General features: G+C 42.8%; 2 protein-coding genes across 2 annotated transcripts in view; one reads left to right on the forward strand and one right to left on the reverse strand.

Moving 5' to 3' along the window:
* The window catches only part of TMEM116 (transmembrane protein 116), a 29,977-nt gene extending 25,882 nt beyond the window's left edge, over nucleotides 1-4,095 (reverse strand). The window contains exons 1-3 of the mRNA XM_005691553.3: nucleotides 3,978-4,095; nucleotides 3,366-3,412; nucleotides 2,823-2,886 (exon numbers count right to left, since the gene is read on the reverse strand). Coding sequence (XP_005691610.1) covers nucleotides 2,823-2,886; nucleotides 3,366-3,412; nucleotides 3,978-4,025 — 159 coding nt within the window. The 5' untranslated portion in view covers nucleotides 4,026-4,095. The remainder of the gene's footprint in view (nucleotides 1-2,822; nucleotides 2,887-3,365; nucleotides 3,413-3,977) is intronic.
* ERP29 (endoplasmic reticulum protein 29) lies at nucleotides 12,304-19,861 on the forward strand. Its single transcript, XM_005691552.3, has 3 exons — nucleotides 12,304-12,600; nucleotides 17,593-17,731; nucleotides 19,052-19,861. The coding sequence occupies exons 1-3, from the start codon at nucleotides 12,463-12,465 to the stop codon at nucleotides 19,552-19,554; spliced, it is 780 nt and encodes a 259-aa protein (XP_005691609.1). The 5' UTR covers nucleotides 12,304-12,462; the 3' UTR covers nucleotides 19,555-19,861.

Below are 20,114 nucleotides of genomic sequence, written 5' to 3' on the forward strand. Positions count from 1 at the left end.
GGCTTAAAGCTCAACATTCAGAAAACTAAGATCATGGCATCCGGTCCCATCACTTCATGGCAAATAGATGGGGAAACTGTGGAAACAGTGTCAGACTTTACTTTTGGAGGCTCCAAAAATCACTGCAGATGGTGACTGCAGCCATGAAATTCAAAGACGCTTACTCCTTGGAAGAAAAGTTATGACCAACCTAGATAGCATATTGAAAAGCAGAGACATTACTTTGCCGACTAAGGTCCGTCTAGTCAAGGCTATAGTTTTTCCTGTGGTCATGTATGGATGTGAGACTTGGACTGTGAAGAAGGCTTAGCACCGAAGAATTGATGCTTTTGAACTGTGGTGTTGGAGAAGACTCTTGAGAGTCCCTTGGACTGCAAGGAGATCCAACCAGTCCATTCTGAAGGAGATCAGTCCTGGGATTTCTTTGGAAGGAATGATGCTAAAGCTGAAACTCCAGTACTTTGGCCACCTCATGTGGAGAGTTGACTCCTTGGAAAAGACTCTGATGCTGGGAGGGATTGGAGGCAGGAGGAGAAGGGGATGACAGAGGATGAGATGGCTGGATGGTATCACTGACTCGATGGACTTGAGTCTGAGTGAACTCCGGGAGCTGGTGATGGACAAGGAGGCCTGGCATGCTGCGATTCATGGGGTCGCAGAGTCAGACACAACTGAGCGATTGAACTGAACTGAACTGAAGGTCCTCCAGGCTCTGGTTATGTGAAAGGTATGAGCACTGAAGCCAGAGAAATTAAAGGTTGTACCCCAGGCCAAACTAGACACCACATCTTTATAAAGCTCTAACCCACTGTCATGGCAGAGGTCACCCTAGAGCAGCGATTTTCAATCAGGAGTGACTGTCTCTTCCAGGAGACATCTGACAACATTTGAACGTATTTTTGGTTATAACAACTGGGTGAGGAAGATTTCTGTAACATCCAATAGGTAAAGTCTGCTAAACAGCCTAAGATGCAGGACAGCCACTTATAACAAATAATCATATAATTTTAAACGTCAATAGTGGCTGAGACTGAGAATCTCTGCTTACCCCTTTCTATGTAACTTATATTTTATTAACTTAATCACACCTGGATGACAATTTTAATAAACATCCAGGAAGCAAACATTAAGTAATTTCACGTCACAGGAAGATGTGTGGCCTGATTACTTTGGCAGGCAACTAATAATACAGTATCAAGACTTCTACTTTCTAGTTTTACTTACATAGCCACATTCTATCTCTGAAATTCAAAATTCTCTTTTCATTAGACACTATATTTCAGCGGTTTAAAGTGTATGGGAGAGGGACTTCCCTGGTGGTCCAGCGCTTAGGATTTTGCCTTCCAGTGCCGGGGGTACAGATTTGATCAGGGAGCTAATATCCTACATGCCTCAGGGCCAAAGAAACAAAACATAAAACAGAAGCAATATTGTAACAAATTCAATTAAGACTTTTAAAATGGTCCACATTAAAAACAAAAATCTTCAACAACAAAAAAAATACAGGTGAGGAGAGGCTCTGGAACAAGATAAATCTGCATCCAAATTCTAGTTTTAATACTTACTAGCTATGAGACCTTAGGAAAATCCATCAATTTAATAAGGATTCCATTTCTCCATCTATAATATCAGACTAATAATATCTACCTCACAGGATTATTTTAAGGATTAAATGAAAAATGTTTCTATTTTTTTGGCTGCCCTAAGCAGCATGTGGAACTTTCCCAACCAGGGATCAAACGTACGCCCACTGCAGTGGAAGCACAGTATTAACCACTGGACCACCAGGGAAGTCCTGAAGAGCGTGTTTAAAATGCTGGGCATATGTACCAATAATACAATAATTATGAAAATTGTGTTTAATTTTAAGGGGGATTGTAGTTAAGAGTTAAGGCTTTTGAAAAATCCCTGCTCTGCTACTTACCGTGTAACTTGAACAACTTATTTCATGACTTCGAGTCTCAATTTCCTTATCTGCAAAATTTAGCTAATACCATTCTTCTCACAGGACAGTGATGAGGACCAACAAGATAAAGTATTTAACATATGGAGTTAGAGTGGGCCAAATAAAACCTAGTGACATTTTCTACATTACAAAAGTTCTCTAATACATGTTCTAAATTACATTTTGCTTAATTCTGTGCCACCTGGCCTGATTTTTAAAGTTTCCTTATATTTTTCTTAAAATATTTTTTCAAGGCAGTGAAAGCCCAGAAACCTACCCACTAGGACACTGAGGAACTCCCTGGTTGGTTTTTTTTAATACCTTAAGAATATTCAATTTTTATTTGTCAATTACATCTCAACAAAAGGAAAGGGTTTTTTTGGTATGATTAGTTTTACATAGGATGTATTTTTGTTCTGTTTTCACTGTGAAATGTAATTGCCAGAAGGCCAGAACAGCAAAATAAATATCTTTTGTATAGCAGTCTTTGAACTATTTCCAGCCCCACTAGCAACTTTACCAACATATCAACATCAGAAAACTCACCTCTTGGCAGGACCCTGCCATGCTTAGAGCAAATTATAGGCTTCCATCTCCTTGACTTTAATAATTAATGCATACTCCAAAAAAATCTACATTTATCCACTAATCCACATCTAGTCAATTTCTCAGTATTAAAAATTATAGTTAAAACAACTACTAAAAGAAAAGGGAGATCTACTGGTAATGTCTAAAGCATCCCAATGTATCAAAATGACAAATTCACAAGCAACTTATAGAATTATTCCACCACTTACAGGGGACACCCACCTCACTTAATTATTTCAAAGGCTAAGTCACTGAAAATTCAAATCCAACATGAAAACAGATGGCTCACCTCTGGAGATTTCTGTATGTTCTGGAATACAGCATAGGCAACAAGTGAGCTTGAACCTATAACACTGACAGAGATAAAAGACTTTCATTAAACAGGACAATTGGGGCTACTTTGTTTTTGCTACTGATTTTATATAGTTACTGACATATAATTGATATAAATTAAACTGCACAGTTTCAAAAATATGGAATGCTTCATGAATTTGTGTGTCATCCTTAAGCAGGGGCTATGCTAGTCTCTGTAACGTTACAATTTTTAGTATATGGGCTACCAAAGTGAACACTTTGCAACTGGTTTTGAAAATCAATCCTGTTGACCAAAATATCTTTTGATTTCTTCAATCTGTTTTTTTATTATTGTAGTTGTTGATGTTATTACATTTTATTATTCAGAAAAAATCAGCATGGTAAAGAGCATCTCTCTCTAAAGAATAAAAGTAAATCCCCAGGGGGTGGGGGGCAGAGATATAGAAACTACAAGAATTCTCCAGTTCTGCTTGTAGTAGTTTAAACAGTCACATTACATAAGATTAAATAAACTTACCTCAGAGTAGCCATGACAAACTGTATCCACTGTATTGCAGAAAAAAACTAAATAAAAAGAGAAAATGAGAATAACATAAAGTCTTTAAATTTTAATATTCAACCTTCCTCTAATTTCACTATTTATTAACTATCTGTGCAGAACACAAACCTTTCATTGCCTAATCAAAACATGTTAGGTCTGAAAATGAGTAAAAGGGGTGAATAGGCCCCTGGAAAGCCAGGGTGGCCCTTTTTCCTCCCTTATTGCTACATCGCTGGGAAACACTAAGATGAAAAGAATAGAGAGGTGGACAGAAAATGACTGAATAAAAAGAGCTGGATGAGAAAATTAAGAGAGTCAAGAATAAAATGGGGAAGAGGTAGAAAAAGTTAAATTTTGAGAGAGAACAGTCAGGTAAGTGGAAAGAGTAGGTAACAGAAAAGGCAAACAGACACTAAATGAAGTTGACTGCCAGAGAGCTAGACAGAGAAAAAACAGAATAGTAAGCAACAGGGGAAAAGGAATAAGCAAAGTTAATCGCATGGAGAGAGATACTGTTAGTGAAAAATACAGACCAGGGAGGAAGGAAGGGGGAACCAAAAAGAAGAGAGGGGCTGCTTCTAGTCTCACCAAATCCCAACTGTCCTCCAAAATGCTAGTCTCCAGTAGGAAGGCCATACGGAACTCAGCCTCAGCTGAATTTAAGCAGCCTGATCCTTCCTGCTCAGGTTCTGAATTGCAAGCAGTAAACAGGTAGCTCCACCCTTAACCAGCTGGGCTCCTCCCTACCCAATCCTGCCCTGTATCTTGAGGGCAAGGAGAGAAAGTAGTGAGAAGTGGAGGAGAAAGCCTAGCAGAAAGAACAAAAATAGAAAGAGCAGGTGACAAGGAAACAAAGTTCTAAAAAGCATTAGGGATTCTAAGAAGAGGCAAGAGGTAGGAATAATAAAAAGTACACAGAATGAGTCACTAAGAAAAGATAAATGGAGCTGCAAGGGAGAAATGGAATAGAAAAAATGGGGAGAAAAATAGGGAAGAAGGGAGTTCTGTTTGAAATCTGTTCCTGTTTAGGGACAATAGCCTGCATTGGGGAAGAGAGACTGTATATTCACTCAATTAGTCAGTTTTTAGTAATATCTGGAAAAGGTGTGAAAGAAGAAGGGGTTATTAATGTCTCATATTTATTTAACAGTAACATTTTCTTCAATATTCTGTACCAAAATTCCCACCATATAATTACATTACTAAATTACATAATTTAATATGCTTATGTTTATGTATCAACTTTGTACAAAACACTGGTATGAAATATATAAAGACAAAAAAGACACAGACCTAGACTTCCAGGACCTTATACTATAGTAAGAAAAATAACTTGAATTCCAAAATCTTGAATAATTGTCACAAAAAATAATGTACACTGATTGTCATTTGAACATTATCTGGAAGAATTGGAAAAATTTGGACAAAAATTGGGGGAAGGAGAAAGCAGAAGGAAGAATATTTCATTTACATAACTATTTATATTTCATCTAACCATTCCCTTACACATTTCACAAATATTTAATGATAATGTAAATTCAATCATGAGTAACTTAAATATATTATTCATATTTTCACATGAAATTAAGAATATCATGTGCAGTGGAAGACAGGACATTGTTAAATGGAGGTAGGCTCTAATCACTTTGCTTAAATTATTAGATAAACAAATTAAAATACCAGTATATTTCTGGATCAGCAACTCCTATCATAAAGTCTTAGGGAATGTTTTGAGGCCTCTAATCACACATCTATCTAATAAGGGTGAAGGACTAATGACAGTCTCACCAGTGATAAGAGAATGCTTTTGAACAAAGGACTCTTGTCTCAGTCAAGAACAAATGTCAAGAACAGCCACAGCAAATCAGTCTGCTACTCTTGGCAAGAGAACTTTTCTCTTTTGGCCTCTCTTCTAAAATGGCTTATACCACCAACCAACATTTAAGGATTTATTTTCTATTTTTCTCTATAAATTAATCCCCTGCCTGTATATTTAGCACTGTTTCCCTGTGAAATGTCTTTGGAAACATAATCCTCCCAAATCCTTTTCTACAAGGGCTAATCCAAGCCCAAATGATGAAGTGGGTGATATGTATTTTCAGTTTTCTCTTTTTACTTAGCTCCTTAGCAAGTTAAAATGCATCCCAGTCTGCAATGTAATGGGCTACTAGTATATGTTCAGTTCAGTTCAGTTCAGTTGCTCAGTCATGTCCGACTCTTTGCGACCCCATGAACCACAGCACTCCAGGCCTCGCTGTCCATCACCAGCTCCCAGAGTTTACCCAAACTCATGTCCATTGAGTCGGTGACGCCATCCAACCATCTCATCCTCTGTCGTCCCCTTCTCCTCCTGCCCTCAATCTTTCCCAGCATCAGTCTTTTCAACTGAGTCAGCTCCTCGCTGGCCAAAGTACTGGAGTTTCAGCTTCAACATTAGTCCTTCCAACAAACACCCAGGACTGATCTCCTTTAGGATGGACTGGTTGGATCTCCTTGTAGTCCAAGGGACTCTCAAGAGTCTTCTCCAACACCACAGTTCAAAAGCATCAATTCTTCTGCACTAGTATATGTGCATGTGTGCTAAGTCACTTCAGTCACGTCTGATTTCGTGTGACCCTATGGACTGCAGCCTGCCAGGCTCCTCTGTCTGTGGGATTCTCCAGAAAAGAATACTAGAGTGGGTTGCTGGGCCCTCCTCCAGGGGATCTTCCCAAACGAGGGATTGAGCCTGAGTCTCTTAAATCTACTGGACTGGCAGGTGGATTCTCGATCACTAGCACCACCTGAGAAGCCCTACTAGTATATAGGACGTATCAATTTAACAGATATTCACTAAATTTCTACCAGAATCAAGTTATTGCAGTGGGGTACAAAGTCAAGAAAAACACCTATGTAATAAAGTATTTTAATTAAGCAAAAATAGTACTTAAAGAAAACTTTTCATAATAATCATTACCAGTTATCAAGTGCTTTCTATGTAAGCATTTTAATCCTCAACACAATCTTTGAGGTAAGAAGTACTATTCTTATTTTACAGATGACGAAATAGAGGCTTAAAGAAGCTGAGTCATTTTCCTTCCGATTACAGAATTATCAAGTGATAACACCTACAATCAAACTCAGTCTGATCACAGTTCTTACTCTTAACAGTACAGTGATACTAATAGGAAACTGGTTAATGGGGAAACAGGGAAAGGTAATTTAAAAATTAATGGGACATCAAGAGAACTCTTTTATTAGACAATTTCATCTTGGATATGATAACAAAAGCACAAGCAACAAAAGAAAAACATATATAAATTGGCTTCTTCAAAATTAGAAACTTTAGTTCTTCAAAGGATACCATCAAGACAGGAAAAAAGACAACCCACGGAAGTATTTATAAACCATATATCTAATAAGGGGATTTGTATATAGATACAAATAGAATTCCTATAACTCAATAATACAATCCAATTTAAAAATGGGCAACGGGTTTTGTTTTGTTTCTCCTGCACTTCACAGCTTGTAGGATCTCAGTTCCCCAACCAGGGATCCAACCTGAGCTCTGGCAGTGAAAGCACAAAGCCTTAATCACTGGACCACCAGGGAATTCATAGACAAAGGCTTAAAATAAAAGGCTTATCCCAGAAATTATACAAATAACCAATAAACACATGAAAAGATGATCAACACCATAAGTCACCAGGGAAATACAAATTAAAATCACAATGAGATGACATTTCACACCTACTCAGTTCAGTCAGTTCAGTTGCTCAGTCGTGTCCGACTCTGCAACCCCATGAATCGCAGCACGCCAGGCCTCCCTGTCCATCACCAACTCCCGGAGTTCACTCAGACTCACGTCCATCGAGTCAGGGATGCCATCCAGCCATCTCATCCTGTCGTCCCCTTCTCCTCCTGCCTCCAATCCCTCCCACCATCATAGTCTTTTCCAATGAGTCAACTCTTCGCACGAGGTGGCCAAAATACTGAAGTTTCAGCTTTAGCATCATTCCTTCCAAAGAACACCCAGGACTGATCTCCTTCAGAATGGACTGGTTGGATCTCCTTGCAGTCCAAGGGACTCTCAGGAGTCTTCTCCAGCACCACAGTTCAAAAGCATCAATTCTTCGGTGCTCAGCTTTCTTCACAGTCCAACTCTCACATCCAAACATGACCACTGGAAAAACCATAGCCTTGACTAGATGGACCTTTGTTGGCAAAGTAATGTCTCTGCTTTTGAATATGCTATCTAGGTTGGTCATAACTTTCCTTCCAAGGAGTAAGCGTCTTGAAGTCATTAGGATAGGAGAAAAAGCTAATCACAAAGGGCAACATATTATACAATTTCATTCATACAAAAAGTCCAAAACAGGCAAATTTACAGTGACAGAAAGTAGATTAGTGTTGTTTAGGGTAAGAAAGTTTGGGAGGGAACTGAGGAGTGACTGCTAATGGGTACAGGCTTTCTTTTTAGGGTGATAAAAAATATTCTAAAATTAACTAGTGGTGATAGTTGTACAATTCTACTGGAAACCACTGAATCGTATACTTTAAAAGGATGAATTGTATGGTATCTAAATTGTATCTCAAAACGCTAATGTCTAAAAAAATGAAGTTTGGGACAAAAGCAAGGAAGGATATTTCCCATTGCTGAAATTCATGACATAACGATTAATGGATAACATGTTTCTGTCTTTCCTACTGAAAAGAATGTTATTTAGAATAAAAAGTATAAAACAAACACTGTAAGAGGGAACCGAAGATAAACATTTTAAGAGAGCACCTGACTGCTCTAAATGAATACACCACTCCTCGCCTGAACAAATTACACTCCAGGGCCTTGGTAAAACTTGGAAGTTAACCCAATAAACCACTGAATGAAACGTGAGAGTTCACGTAAAGCTGGAAAAATTGCTAAAGTTGTAGAAAACTGCAGAAATTGCTAGGAGTCCTAGAAATTGTAGAAAGCCATTGATAACTAAAACATTTTTATAAGGAGAAAGGATGGTAGACTTGTATATTTATGTGTATACGTGCTTAATGTTAGTCTCTCCTCTAGGACTGCAGCGGCACAGCTGCTTTTTTCACCAGTGTAACCCTTGTCCCCAGAAGTGTGTGAGTAAAAGATGTTCAGTAAATGGTTATTAAATATTGAAAGCTTCTTAAAGGAGTACGGGGCTTGGAGAAAATCATACTGTGGAGCAAATCTTCCCTCTGTAACAATTTTTTAATGAGAAGTCTGCCTTAAGTGTTCATTAAGACATCTCTGTTAAAAGAACTATTGTTAATATCACCAAAACCTTGCAGGGGGAAGGCAATTAGCTCTAAGGGAGAGGATAGTGCCAAAGAACAAGATGTGATCTAAGAAGGGAATGAAGAAAGAATCAATGGAATTTTGAAAGAGGCATGGAATAGTTTCTCTCTCATTGACTTGATTCATTTATTCACAGAACAAGAATGTACTGAGCATCTACCATGTGCCACTGTTCTAGGTGCTGGGAACAGTGAACCCAAAAGACAAAACAATAAGAAAAACAAAACCAAATTCATCCTTCATGGGAAACAGACACTAAGTAAAAGAAGGAAATTATACAGTATGCTAAGTTGAAGAGTGTTACGCAGAAAAAAATAAGGGAGAAGAGAGATGGAAAGCAGACAGTTTTAAGCCCAGTTAGGGGAGAATCTTGAAAATCAAATGCTGTTTTGTCCTGCAGTCAATGTGTGCTTAGTCACGTAGTGAAGTCTGACTCTTTGTGACCGCATGTCTGGTAGCCGCCAGTCTCCTCTGTCCATGGAGATGCTCCAGGCAAAAAGACTGGAGTGGGTGGCATGCCCTCTTCGAACCCAGGGATCTTCCCAACCCAGGGATCAAACCCAGGTCTCCCACACTGCAGGCGGATTCTTTATGTTTGAGCCACCAGGGAAGCCCCCTGTAGTCAATAAGGAGCTATTATCCACTTCGGAGTATATGAATGCTCAGAGAGAACCGATTTTTTCAAGGATGGTCAGGGTAGATCTTAGGAAGCTGACATTTAAGCAAAGGCTTGAGGGAAATGCAGGAGACAGCCATATGAGTATCTTGAAAAAAAAAAATGTTCTAGAGAGAGAAAGCCAGTATAAAAGCTCTGAGGCAGGAATATGCCTTGTGTATGAGAGAAAGAGCAAAGAGATCAGTGAGATTGGGGGGTCATCAGCTTGATGATGTTAGGAAAAAAAGATGGGAGAATTTATATATTAGTTGTCTCAGTAAACCATGTCCTTTTCCTTCCTTCTTATTTCACTAAACCAACATGCCTTGCCACCTCCTCCTTCCTACCTCCATACAATACCCAGGGTGAGCCTTTTGATTTTCCACAAGTCTCAACTGGGATTTTATGACTTCCTAAATATGGAGACTTATACTTGGCTTATTGGTATAGATGATGGTTGTCAAGTCCTGAAGCCAAGAAATCTAATTATATCATGAGGTAACTAACTGGGACCAGTGCACTATAGAAAGGGAGCTTAATACAATTACTATTATGTTTGCAGTTCATAGCAAAAGTACTAGTGTTTCCCTTTCCTCTCCAACCAAGCCACTTCTTTCACTTTTTTCAAAACCCACTTCTAAGTGAATCGTGACTAGAAAGTCACTCCTGATCAATCATACTAACTACCACAGATGTACTCTAGGCATTCATATACTCAGAAGTGGATAATAGCTCCTTATTGACTACAGGGGGCTTCCCTGGTGGCTCAAACATAAAGAATCTGCCTGCAGTGTGGGAGACCTGGGTTTGATCCCTGGGTTGGGAAGATCCCCTGGAGGAGGGCATGCCACCCACTCCAGTCTTTTTGCCTGGAGCATCTCCATGGACAGAGGAGACTGGCGGCTACCAGATATGTGGTCACAAAGAGTCAGACTTGACTACGTGACTAAGCACACATTGACTACAGGACAAAAGAGCATTTGATTTTCAAGATTCTCCCCTAACTGGGCTTAAAACTGTCTTAACTTTCTGTTTCAAGAACTCCTTCAAGCCTAGCCAGTCATTCCCCAAAGCATCCTGCTCATTACAACTTCTCCTTTTTAATCTGTTCTTCATCAAAACATTTTTTCTTCTAAGGCTTAACTCCATTTCCACCTGCTACACGAAGACTTCTTAAACCACCTCACAGTAAATATCCCTTCCTCCAACTTCTATTCATTTGTCTATGTGGCACATTTTATTTAATAATTTACCAGGGAAAACTCAAATGTTTCTGAACCTTCCCAACACACATACAGAGGGTTCTCTCAAAATTTCTATGTATACTGGCCATCCAAGATTGGCTATTATCTTTGATGACTCTCTTATACATACATATATACATACACACATTTATTGGACACCTGCAGTGGTTACTCTGGGCTTCCCAGGTGGCTCAATGAGAAGACTCCACCTGCCAAAGCAGGAGATGGAGCACTTAGGGGTTCGATCCTGGGTTAAGAAGATCCCCTGGAGAAGTAAATGGCTACCCACCCCTATACTCTTGCCTGGAGAATCCCACAGACAGAGCAGCTTGGAGGGCTACTGTCTCTGGGGTGGCAAAAGAGTTGGACGTGACTCAGTGACTATACAACACAACAGTGGTTAATCTGGTGCTAAGCCCCTTATAATGTGTTATATAACTTATTCTTTGATCAGCACATCCATTTGTTCATCAAGTCTTGTGAATTCTACTCTATAAAAGTTTCTCAATTCCATCCTCATCTCTTCATCTTTACTGTTAGGATCTATTACAGGATCTTAGTCTCTCCCACCAAGACTACTGCAATGAATTTCCCTGCCCTCAGCTTTTTGCCTTCCAACGCACCCCCTTTATTGCTGAGTGACGGCAAAGCTAAGTTACTCTCCTGGATAAAAGCTCTGGTGGCTCCAAACCTCTTATCTTGATGAGACCCTTACAACGCAACCCCCGTTTACCGCCACAGATTCATTATACTTTCCCCCTTGCCAGAAATACTCTTTGGTGTTTGCCTTGTAAACACCTCTTTTTTCAAGACCCAGCCACCAGAGGGTTTCCCATCCAGAACTTTCGTTGGCACTCCTGGCTGACCGAATCTCCATTTGTGTTTGCACGAAACTAACAGTCTTATTTTCTACCAATTACATTATAATGGCTATAAGGCTATTTCCGCGTCTCCATCTCCCACCAGTGAATATGTTCAGTACACAGCTCTGCATTCTGTATTCCCGCGGGCAAAACCAGGATATGGTGCAAACTACCCTGAACAAACACCGGTTGAAGACAATTACTAGAACTTTCAAAAAAATTTTCAGAGCGCCTAGGACATAGGTAGACCTATGTCACATGTCAACTTTCAAGGAAGCCTATTTTTATAGGAGCCCAGAGCCTCCCTGGTGAGGCACTCACCACAGAGCAGGCCTAATATCAGATTTGGGCAGCGGCAGGAAAGGCCTGACCGCCACACTGACGAAAAGTTGAGTCTCACTGTCCAACTGCGGTCGCGGCTGAGGGAGCGGAGTGTGACTGACTGAGGAAAATTCTGGGCCACCTGACGGAGGGTTTGTTGCAGTCATACTGGCTAACAAAGTAGCAAGAGGTCCCAGCCGACTGCCTGACGGGCTAGAGGCAGAAACAAATGAAGGCCTGCCTCGTCGCCTTCGAAAAAGGAGACAGCAAACGAAAAGTTGCAGACACGCCAAACACGAGCTTCAGGCCGCGCCTCAGGCGTAGGATGAGCGGAGAAGGCCAGGTGGATGGCCAACCTCGCAGAGTGCGCGTGCGCAGCAGACTCTTCGTCTCTTCCGCCGCTTCCTCATCCTCTCCCCCAGCCTCCCTGGCACTGCCGTCCGTCCTCCTCCCCCCCTACGCGGCCCCGCCCTCTCACCCTCGACCTGCGCGGGCTTCGCCGAGTGCGCACGCGCGGCAGCTCCATTTCCCCGCCCCTCGCGTGGCTCCTCCCTCTCAGCCTAGGCTGGCGTGTGCCTGGTGGGCTGTACACGTGCGCGCACCCGAGCCTGCCCGCCTAAACTTCGTGGTCCCTGGCTCGGCGTTTCCTCCACTGCAGTCTTTCCAGCACCTACTACCAGAATCCGGCGTTATGGCTGCCGCCATTCCCCGCGCTGCTTCTCTCTCCCCATTATTTCCACTTCTCCTGTTCCTCCTCTCCGCTCCGCAAGACAGCAGTGGCCTGCACACCAAGGGCGCCCTTCCCCTGGATACAATCACTTTCTACAAGGTAAAGGGGCCGGGAATCTAGCGCGCAGGTGCAGCCAGACCGCCCAAGGGAGCGCGCACCCGTGAGCGGACGCAGGGGACTGACAGCTGGCAGGAGGTGGTCTGTGGCGACGGTCCGGGGACTTCCCACCGTCCTGTAGGACTGATGGACTCTGGGCCCAGACCGTATCCTGACCACAGAGCATACGATCGAGGGTCCCCAAACACCTTTGCAGTATTTGCATTTGCTTCCTCTTTTGCTAAAGTATTGCGGAGATGCAGCCTTCCCGTCGCCTAAGGGAAGAGGGCGGTGCCGGGCGAGATCCAATCCTTGAGTCCCAAGTTGGAGAACCGGAGGGCGGTGCGAGGCGGATGCCACCAGGCTCCAAGCGCAGCTGGGACGAAGGTCGGAACGCGCGGCTTGTTAGCCTGCGTTTCAGCGCCTCTCTCGCGTTGGCTTCCATTGCAACCACTGTATAGATATTCTGCGTCTCCTTAAAAAGTGCAGGTTTTAAGAATAAGTTTCGTTTCGTCCACCCTGTAGTGAATGTCTTGGGCCTGGTGACAGATAAAATTTGGTCGAGACATGGAAGGATTTGCCTCTACCCCTGCCTCCATATTTACAGAATTGGGGTCTTGGCCTGGGTAAATGGACGTTAGGAATGTTGAAGGCTGAATGCAGTCCCTGTCCTCTAATTTTGCACCCACTGGCACCTTTTTCGAAGAAGGCGATGGCACCCCACTCCAGTACTCTTGCCTGGAAAATCCAATGGACGGAGGAGCCTGGGAGGCTGCAGTCCATGGGGTCGCTAAGAGTGGGACACGACTGAGTGACTTCACTTTCACTTTTCACTTTCATGCATTGGAGAAGAAAATGGCAACCCACTCCAGTGTTCTTGCCTGGAGAATCCCAGGGACAGGGGAGCCTGGTGGGCTGCCGTCTCTGGGGTCACACAGAGTCGGACACGACTGAAGCGACTTAGCAGCAGCAGGCACCTTTTTAATCTCGCCCATTGTGATGGGCAAGCTGAGTGTTGAGAGAGAGCCAGTCGTTTTATTTTCTTAACTTGTGCCCATTGCTGGGAAGTGAAACCAAGAAGTGGAGCTCTAAATCTGTCTCAGTTGGTTGAACTCAGTATTTTTGAAAGGGTTCTCTGTTGTGGAGTTGGCACCTGTGGCTCTTTGAATGCAAAGTTTAAAAATTCAAAAGTGTAGGTATGACCAGTTGGTTGTCAGGCACACCCCCACAGCACCCTTTGCTTTGGGGGCCTTTCTTGGCAAAGGGAACCCACTACCACCCAAACATGGATATGGGATAACATCACAGACCAAATATGACTTAGAGGGAAACTTCGCACTGTTAATGGTAGCAGTATTTCCTCATCTATTAGTGTATCTCCATCTTTATAGCTACCACCCTAGTCTAGGCTATATCTCAAGTAGTTTCCTCACTAGTCTGCAGATTTCCACTCTGGAGCCTCTCAGTCCACTCACACAGTAGCTGAATTCCTGCATGATCTGATCCCTGCTTCCCTCTCCTTTCCTCAAACCTTAACAATTCACCTCTTTGCCCCCTCTGCTTCAACCACACTTGCCGTGCTCTGTCCTCTGGCTATTCCTAGCTCCTTATTGCCTTAGGCCCTTGTACTTGCCGTTCTTTGTGACTAGAACATTCTTTGCTCAATCTTTGAAAGGTTGGTTGCTGCTCTTCATTCAGGCTTGGGTTAAATGTTATCTTTTAAAATTACCTCCACCCCCTCCATTCCAGGGGTTTTTTCTGATGGCTCACACAGGAAAAAATCTGCCTGCAGTGCAGGAAACCTGGGTTCCATCCTGGGTCAGGGAGATCCCCTGGAGAAGGGAATGGCTACCCACTCCAGTATTGCCTAGAGAATCCCCATGGACAGAGGGTCCTGGCAAGCTACAGTCCACAGGGTTTCAGAGTTGCACACGACTGAGTGATAAACACTTTAGCTTTCTCAGATTTCCCCCTCGTGCAATCTGAAGTGCCAGTCACATTGCTCTGTTTGATTTCTCTGAACTCTCATCACTGTTTTGTTTTGTTTTCTCTTGCCTAGTGTATCATCTCCCACACTAGAATATTATATACTTGTGAAGAACTACCTTGTCTATCTTGTTCACTGATCATCTGCACGACCTAACAGTTTACCTGTTACCTAGAAGATGCTCAGTAATAATGTGTTGACTGAACAAATGTTTTCTGCAGTCTGTTTCTAAATCTCACTGTTTCCATCACTGTAGAACAAAAGGGGAGCTTCCTAGGGTTACTGTATCCAGGGGTCTTTCTATGATCTCCAGTGTTGTTTTTTGTTTGTTTCTTGCCCTTTACGACCACTAAAAGTAAGAGATCCTGTCTGTTTCCTTTACTTCTGTATTCACTTAGAGCAGTGCCTGGCAATGATAGGCTGTCAGTACCTTTTTGTTCAATGAATGAATGATGAATTCATCAATACATTGAAGAAACAAGGTGCCTAAGTGTAGGTTAATATGGAACAGATTCCTCAAGGATGAGGAAAGGAGAGAGATTTCCAAAGTAGTTCAAAGGTACAGATTGAAAGAACAAGAAAAAATTAATCATCCAAATGTTTGCCATTCAAACAAGGACTTCCCTTGTGGCTCAGCTGGCCAAGAATCCACCTGCAGTGCGGGAGACCTGGGTTCGATCCCTGGGTTTGGAAGATCCCCTGGAGAAGGGAAAGGCTACCCACTCCAGTATTCTGGCCTGGAGAATTCCATGGACTGTATATAGTCTATGGGGTTGCAAAGAGTCGGACATGACTTAGTGACTTTTACTTTGCCATTCAAAACCATTCTGTGATGGCTAAAAATGGTGAAAATAAAAGATGAAGTCCTCTCTATTCTATTTCAGTATTAAATCACTGTCTGATTATTAATCCTGGAGAAGGGAATGGCAACCCACTCCAGTATTCTTGTCTGGAAAATTCCATGGACAGAGGAGCCTGGTGAACTATAGTCCATGGGGTCACAGAGTTGGACACGACTGAGTGACCTAACACACACAGAGAGAGAGACATGATTATTAATATTATTCTATAATATAAATGGAACTCCCTTTGAAGGTAGGTTATCATGTGTTTTCGTAAAAAATTTTCTCCTTGGACATGTTGCATCTGCTACCAAAGCCTATCCTGGGTTTGTTCATTTATTAGATATTTTTGGAGTATCTGTCACATGCTAGGTGCTGTTGGGCACTAGGGATACAGCAGAAAACAGGTCAGAGAGGGTCCTTATTCTCATAAATGTATATTTTAGTGGAGAGGACTGACAACAAGCAAATAAGGATTTCAGAGTGATTAATGCAGTGAAGAAACTGGTGCATGGTGGCATGATAGAGTTTGATGGAAAGGAAGCAGAATTAGATGGTATGAGCGCAGGAGGCCTCTCTGTTCAGAGAGGACATTTGTACTCAGCTTTGATAACCATGGAAAGGCCCAGGGAAAGGGCACTCCAGCCAGTAGAGATAGCAAATGAAAAGGATCTGAGTAGAAATGTTTGTTGAAACTAAAATAAGGCCAGATGGGCCAGAGGGATGTGGTCTGATTTATATTTTTAAGTCTTCCCTGCTTCCGGGGATCAGTGACCATTTAAAGATTACCTGTTCTGGACCCTTCTCCCTCTTCCTTTGTGTCCCTGGGCACTGTTATATATTTTTTAAAACCAAACAGACATCAAAAAAAAAAAAAAAAAGGAACACGGACTAACAAAAACTGGAATAGTGTGAGCTTGATTTAATTACAGCAGTGATTGCCTGTGTTGAAAAATTAACCAGCCATGATGACTTTGATTAGAAAAATAAAAGGTTGTAGGAGGGAAGGCAGTGCTACTGACCTGAGGGAGCTTATTAGATAAAAATCTGTGCATTGGGTAACACCATCAAAGTGAAGTTTTGCATTTCTTCGTTAAGTTAAACATAGAATTGCTATATGACCCTGCAGTTCCACTCCTAGGTATGTTCCCAGAAGAGCTGAAAAGAGGTGTTCAGACAAAAGCCTGTACACAAGTGTTGATAACAACACTATTCACAAATAACCGTTAGGTGGAAACAACCCAAATATCCCTCAACTGATGAATGGATAAACAAAATATGATATATCCATACAATGGAATATTTATTTGACCATAAAAAGGAATGAAATACTGATGCATGCTACAGCATGAATGAATCTTGAAAACATTATGCTAAGGGAAACAAGCCACACACAAAAGGTCACTTAGGAGGAGGACTGAGGAATGACGGCTTAATGGATATGTGGTTCCTTTTCAATGATGAAAATGGAAAATATTCTGGAAGTAGGTATTAATGATGGTTGTGCAGCAGAGTTAATGCAATAAATTCCACTGAATCGTACACTTTAAAATGGCAAATTTTATGTGATGTAAATTTTACAATTAAAATAAAATCTTGATCCTGACAGTTTAGATACTCGAGATCTAACATAACTGCTTGTGTTAACCAATCTAAACTGAATCCAGCTCGCTTAGAGAGGGGACACTGTCCCAAGCCTAGCCTCTCAGCAACTTCCTGTGAACCCTGAAATTGCAGAGTTCAAACTCTGGACCTCTTCACCAGAGTGTCTTTCATGGTGCCAGCTCCTTTATAGATGGTTGGCTGGTTCCAGAAAGGCCCCTTGGGATGATGGGCGTGACAGGGGCTAACCTAGTGTGTGCTAACGGTAGGCTTCCTTAGTCTTACCAAAGGGCCACTGGAAGAGAAGGCCTTAGAACGTCTGTAGCATTGTTTATTGCAGACAGTTTGATTAGTGTGAGCAACTACTTAATGGGGTCCCCGGGACACAGCAAACATCATCAAATTGTTAAATGAATCGAGGGATGAGGGAACGAATGAATGAATGTTTGTGAGTTTGTCTCCCTTGTGGGCTTGGTTTCCACCCTGAAAGAGGTCCCTGGGGAAAGGGAATTAGCCCCACAGGTCCTTGGGAACCCTCACTTGCTCAGCTCTATATGCCCTCAGGTCATTCCCAAAAGCAAGTTCGTCCTGGTGAAGTTTGACACCCAGTACCCCTATGGTGAGAAGCAGGATGAGTTCAAGCGTCTGGCTGAAAACTCAGCTTCCAGTGATGATCTCCTGGTGGCAGAGGTGGGGATCTCAGGTATGGATAAGTCTGGAATGACTGAGGAGGGCAGAGGGGGAAGAAACTAGGGGTTACTTCCCTATTTGTCAGAACACCCCAGCATCTTCCTGTCTGAGCCACACACATCTAGTGTAAATGGGGTCATTGCCTTTCAAGGAGTCTGGTACCCACGGCAGGCTTAGCTTGAGCAGATTCTATGACCACAGAAACTCAGCTCAAATGTTTACTGTGTGCCAGGCCACTGTGCCAAGTGTTTTACATGTATGTCATCCTTGTGGCAACTGTGAAAAGTTTTATGATGCCCGAATGAAGAAACAGATGCTTAGAGAAACTTGCTCAAGATTATGAAGTGACAGACCTAGGATTGGAACCCCACACTTCCTATACCACTACCCAGTAACAGGTGGTCTTGGCGAGGTATAAGCAAGTAGTTGTCATCGTGTCAGCCCTTGGGGCTGCCACTGCCTGTTGGGAAAGACATAGCAAATAGTAACAGCTACCACGTCAGACTTTCCTGATGGCTCAGTGGTAAAGAATCCACCTGCCAATGGAGGAGACACAGGTTCGATCCCTGGGTCGGAAAGACGCCCTGAAGAAGGGAATGGCAACCCACTCCAGTATTCTTGCCTGGGCAATCCCTGGACAGAGGAGCCTAATGGGCTACAGTCCATGGGGTTGCAAAGGAGTCAGACACATCTGAGCAACCAAAACAACCACCACCACATATTAAACACTTAACTCTGCCAGGTTAAGTGGCACATATCCCCTTATTGGGTCCTCCCAAGAGCGTTCAAGTGTTAGGGGCCATGTTCATTACCTACCACACATTCCCGTAATCCTTAAACACATGCAGCTCATTCCTGCCTCAGAGCTTTTGCACTTGCAGTCCTTTCTGCCTGAAACACTCTTCCCACATCTTGATATGTCTGGCTGCTGCGTTTTCAGGTCCATGAGTTCATGTCATCTTCACATGTCACCGTTTCATTTTTGTCATGGCGCTAATCACTTACATTCTTTTGTTTATTATCTCTTCTCACACTTTGAAGAGTGTAAGCTCTTAAGGTCAGGGAGTGTGGTACTCTTAATCACAACTAAATCCCGAGCACTTAGAGGACAGTCCCTGGCACATAGTGGCACGTATAATAAATATGCAGAATTCCCCCTTTTCAAATGAGGAAAATGAAGGTCAGAGAGGTAATGGACTTGACTAATGCCCCGTGGTTAGGGAGTAGCAGAGGAGGAATTCTGACAGCTGGAATTCTCAGCTCGGGCCTCACAGCAACCTCCTGCCATGCCTTCCTCGGGGTCTTGTTCCTCATTTCTGGTTTCCATTCACAGATTATGGCGACAAGCTGAATATGGAGTTGAGTGAGAAATACAAGCTGGACAAAGAGAGCTACCCAGTCTTCTATCTCTTCCAGGATGGGGACTTTGAGAACCCAATCCTGTATAGTGGGGCAGTTAAGGTTGGAGCCATCCAGCGCTGGCTAAAGGGACATGGGATCTACCTAGGTATGCCTGGTTGCCTGCCTGCATATGACACCCTTGCTGGGGAGTTCATCAGGGCCTCTGGTGTGGAGGCCCGCCAGGCCCTCTTGAAGCAGGGGCAGGACAACCTCGCGAGTGTGAAGGAGACTGACAAGAAGTGGGCCGAGCAATACCTTAAGATCATGGGAAAGATCTTGGACCAAGGTGAGGATTTCCCAGCATCAGAGATGACCAGGATCACCAAGCTGATTGAGAAGAACAAGATGAGTGATGGGAAGAAGGAAGAACTCCAGAAGAGCTTAAACATTTTGACTGCCTTCCAGAAGAAGGGGGGTGAGAAGGAGGAGCTGTGAGAAGGCACTCCAGGGTTTGGTGGGGTGGGGAGGGGTAAGTTACCTTCTGGCTGTGAAACTCTCCTGGGCTATCAGGGAGTTGTAGGAAAAGTGGCACGAAACCAGAAATCTAAGCATGCGTGGACACTGACACTGTGACTGGGCTTGGAACATCTCTGTAGCCAGTCGCGGATAGCTGGTGAACACTTGGATGGCTTGTGAAATTCCCCCTCAGAAGAAATCGGTGCTATAAAGAGGAGTATACTGCCCAGGTTCTTGAAAGGTATGATTCTGATCCCAATTAAAGTTTCTGTGTTTTCCTTAAGTAGACCTGTAGCCATTTAGTTTTCTTTTACAAATTATGCTTTGGCCTGTCGCCTGCTTTTTCCTTGGAACTTATTTTTTTAAAGCTAAGGTGGTGTGGACTCTGCTCTACCAGGGTAACAGACTAACCTGGTAACACTGTGGAAACTAGGCTGAGCTCAAGACCTACCTTTAATTTCCTTTCCACAGGTGTTCAGATTCAGGTGGACTGATTGCAGCTGGTCGAATGCATTGTCCGTTTTCTGGTCTTTGAAGTT

The sequence above is a fragment of the Capra hircus genome, chromosome 17 (assembly GCF_001704415.2).
Source record: "Capra hircus breed San Clemente chromosome 17, ASM170441v1, whole genome shotgun sequence".
Classification (NCBI taxonomy): domain Eukaryota; kingdom Metazoa; phylum Chordata; class Mammalia; order Artiodactyla; family Bovidae; genus Capra; species Capra hircus.

What these genes read in the sequence shown, in the direction of transcription:
- ERP29 (XM_005691552.3), top strand. Translation starts at nt 12,463, where the DNA reads ATGGCTGCCGCCATTCCCCGCGCTGCTTCTCTCTCCCCATTATTTCCA. An exon ending in ATACAATCACTTTCTACAAG is followed by an intron (nt 12,601 to 17,592) that starts GTAAAGGGGCCG and finishes ATATGCCCTCAG; the next exon opens with GTCATTCCCAAAAGCAAGTT. An exon ending in GGCAGAGGTGGGGATCTCAG is followed by an intron (nt 17,732 to 19,051) that starts GTATGGATAAGT and finishes TTCCATTCACAG; the next exon opens with ATTATGGCGACAAGCTGAAT.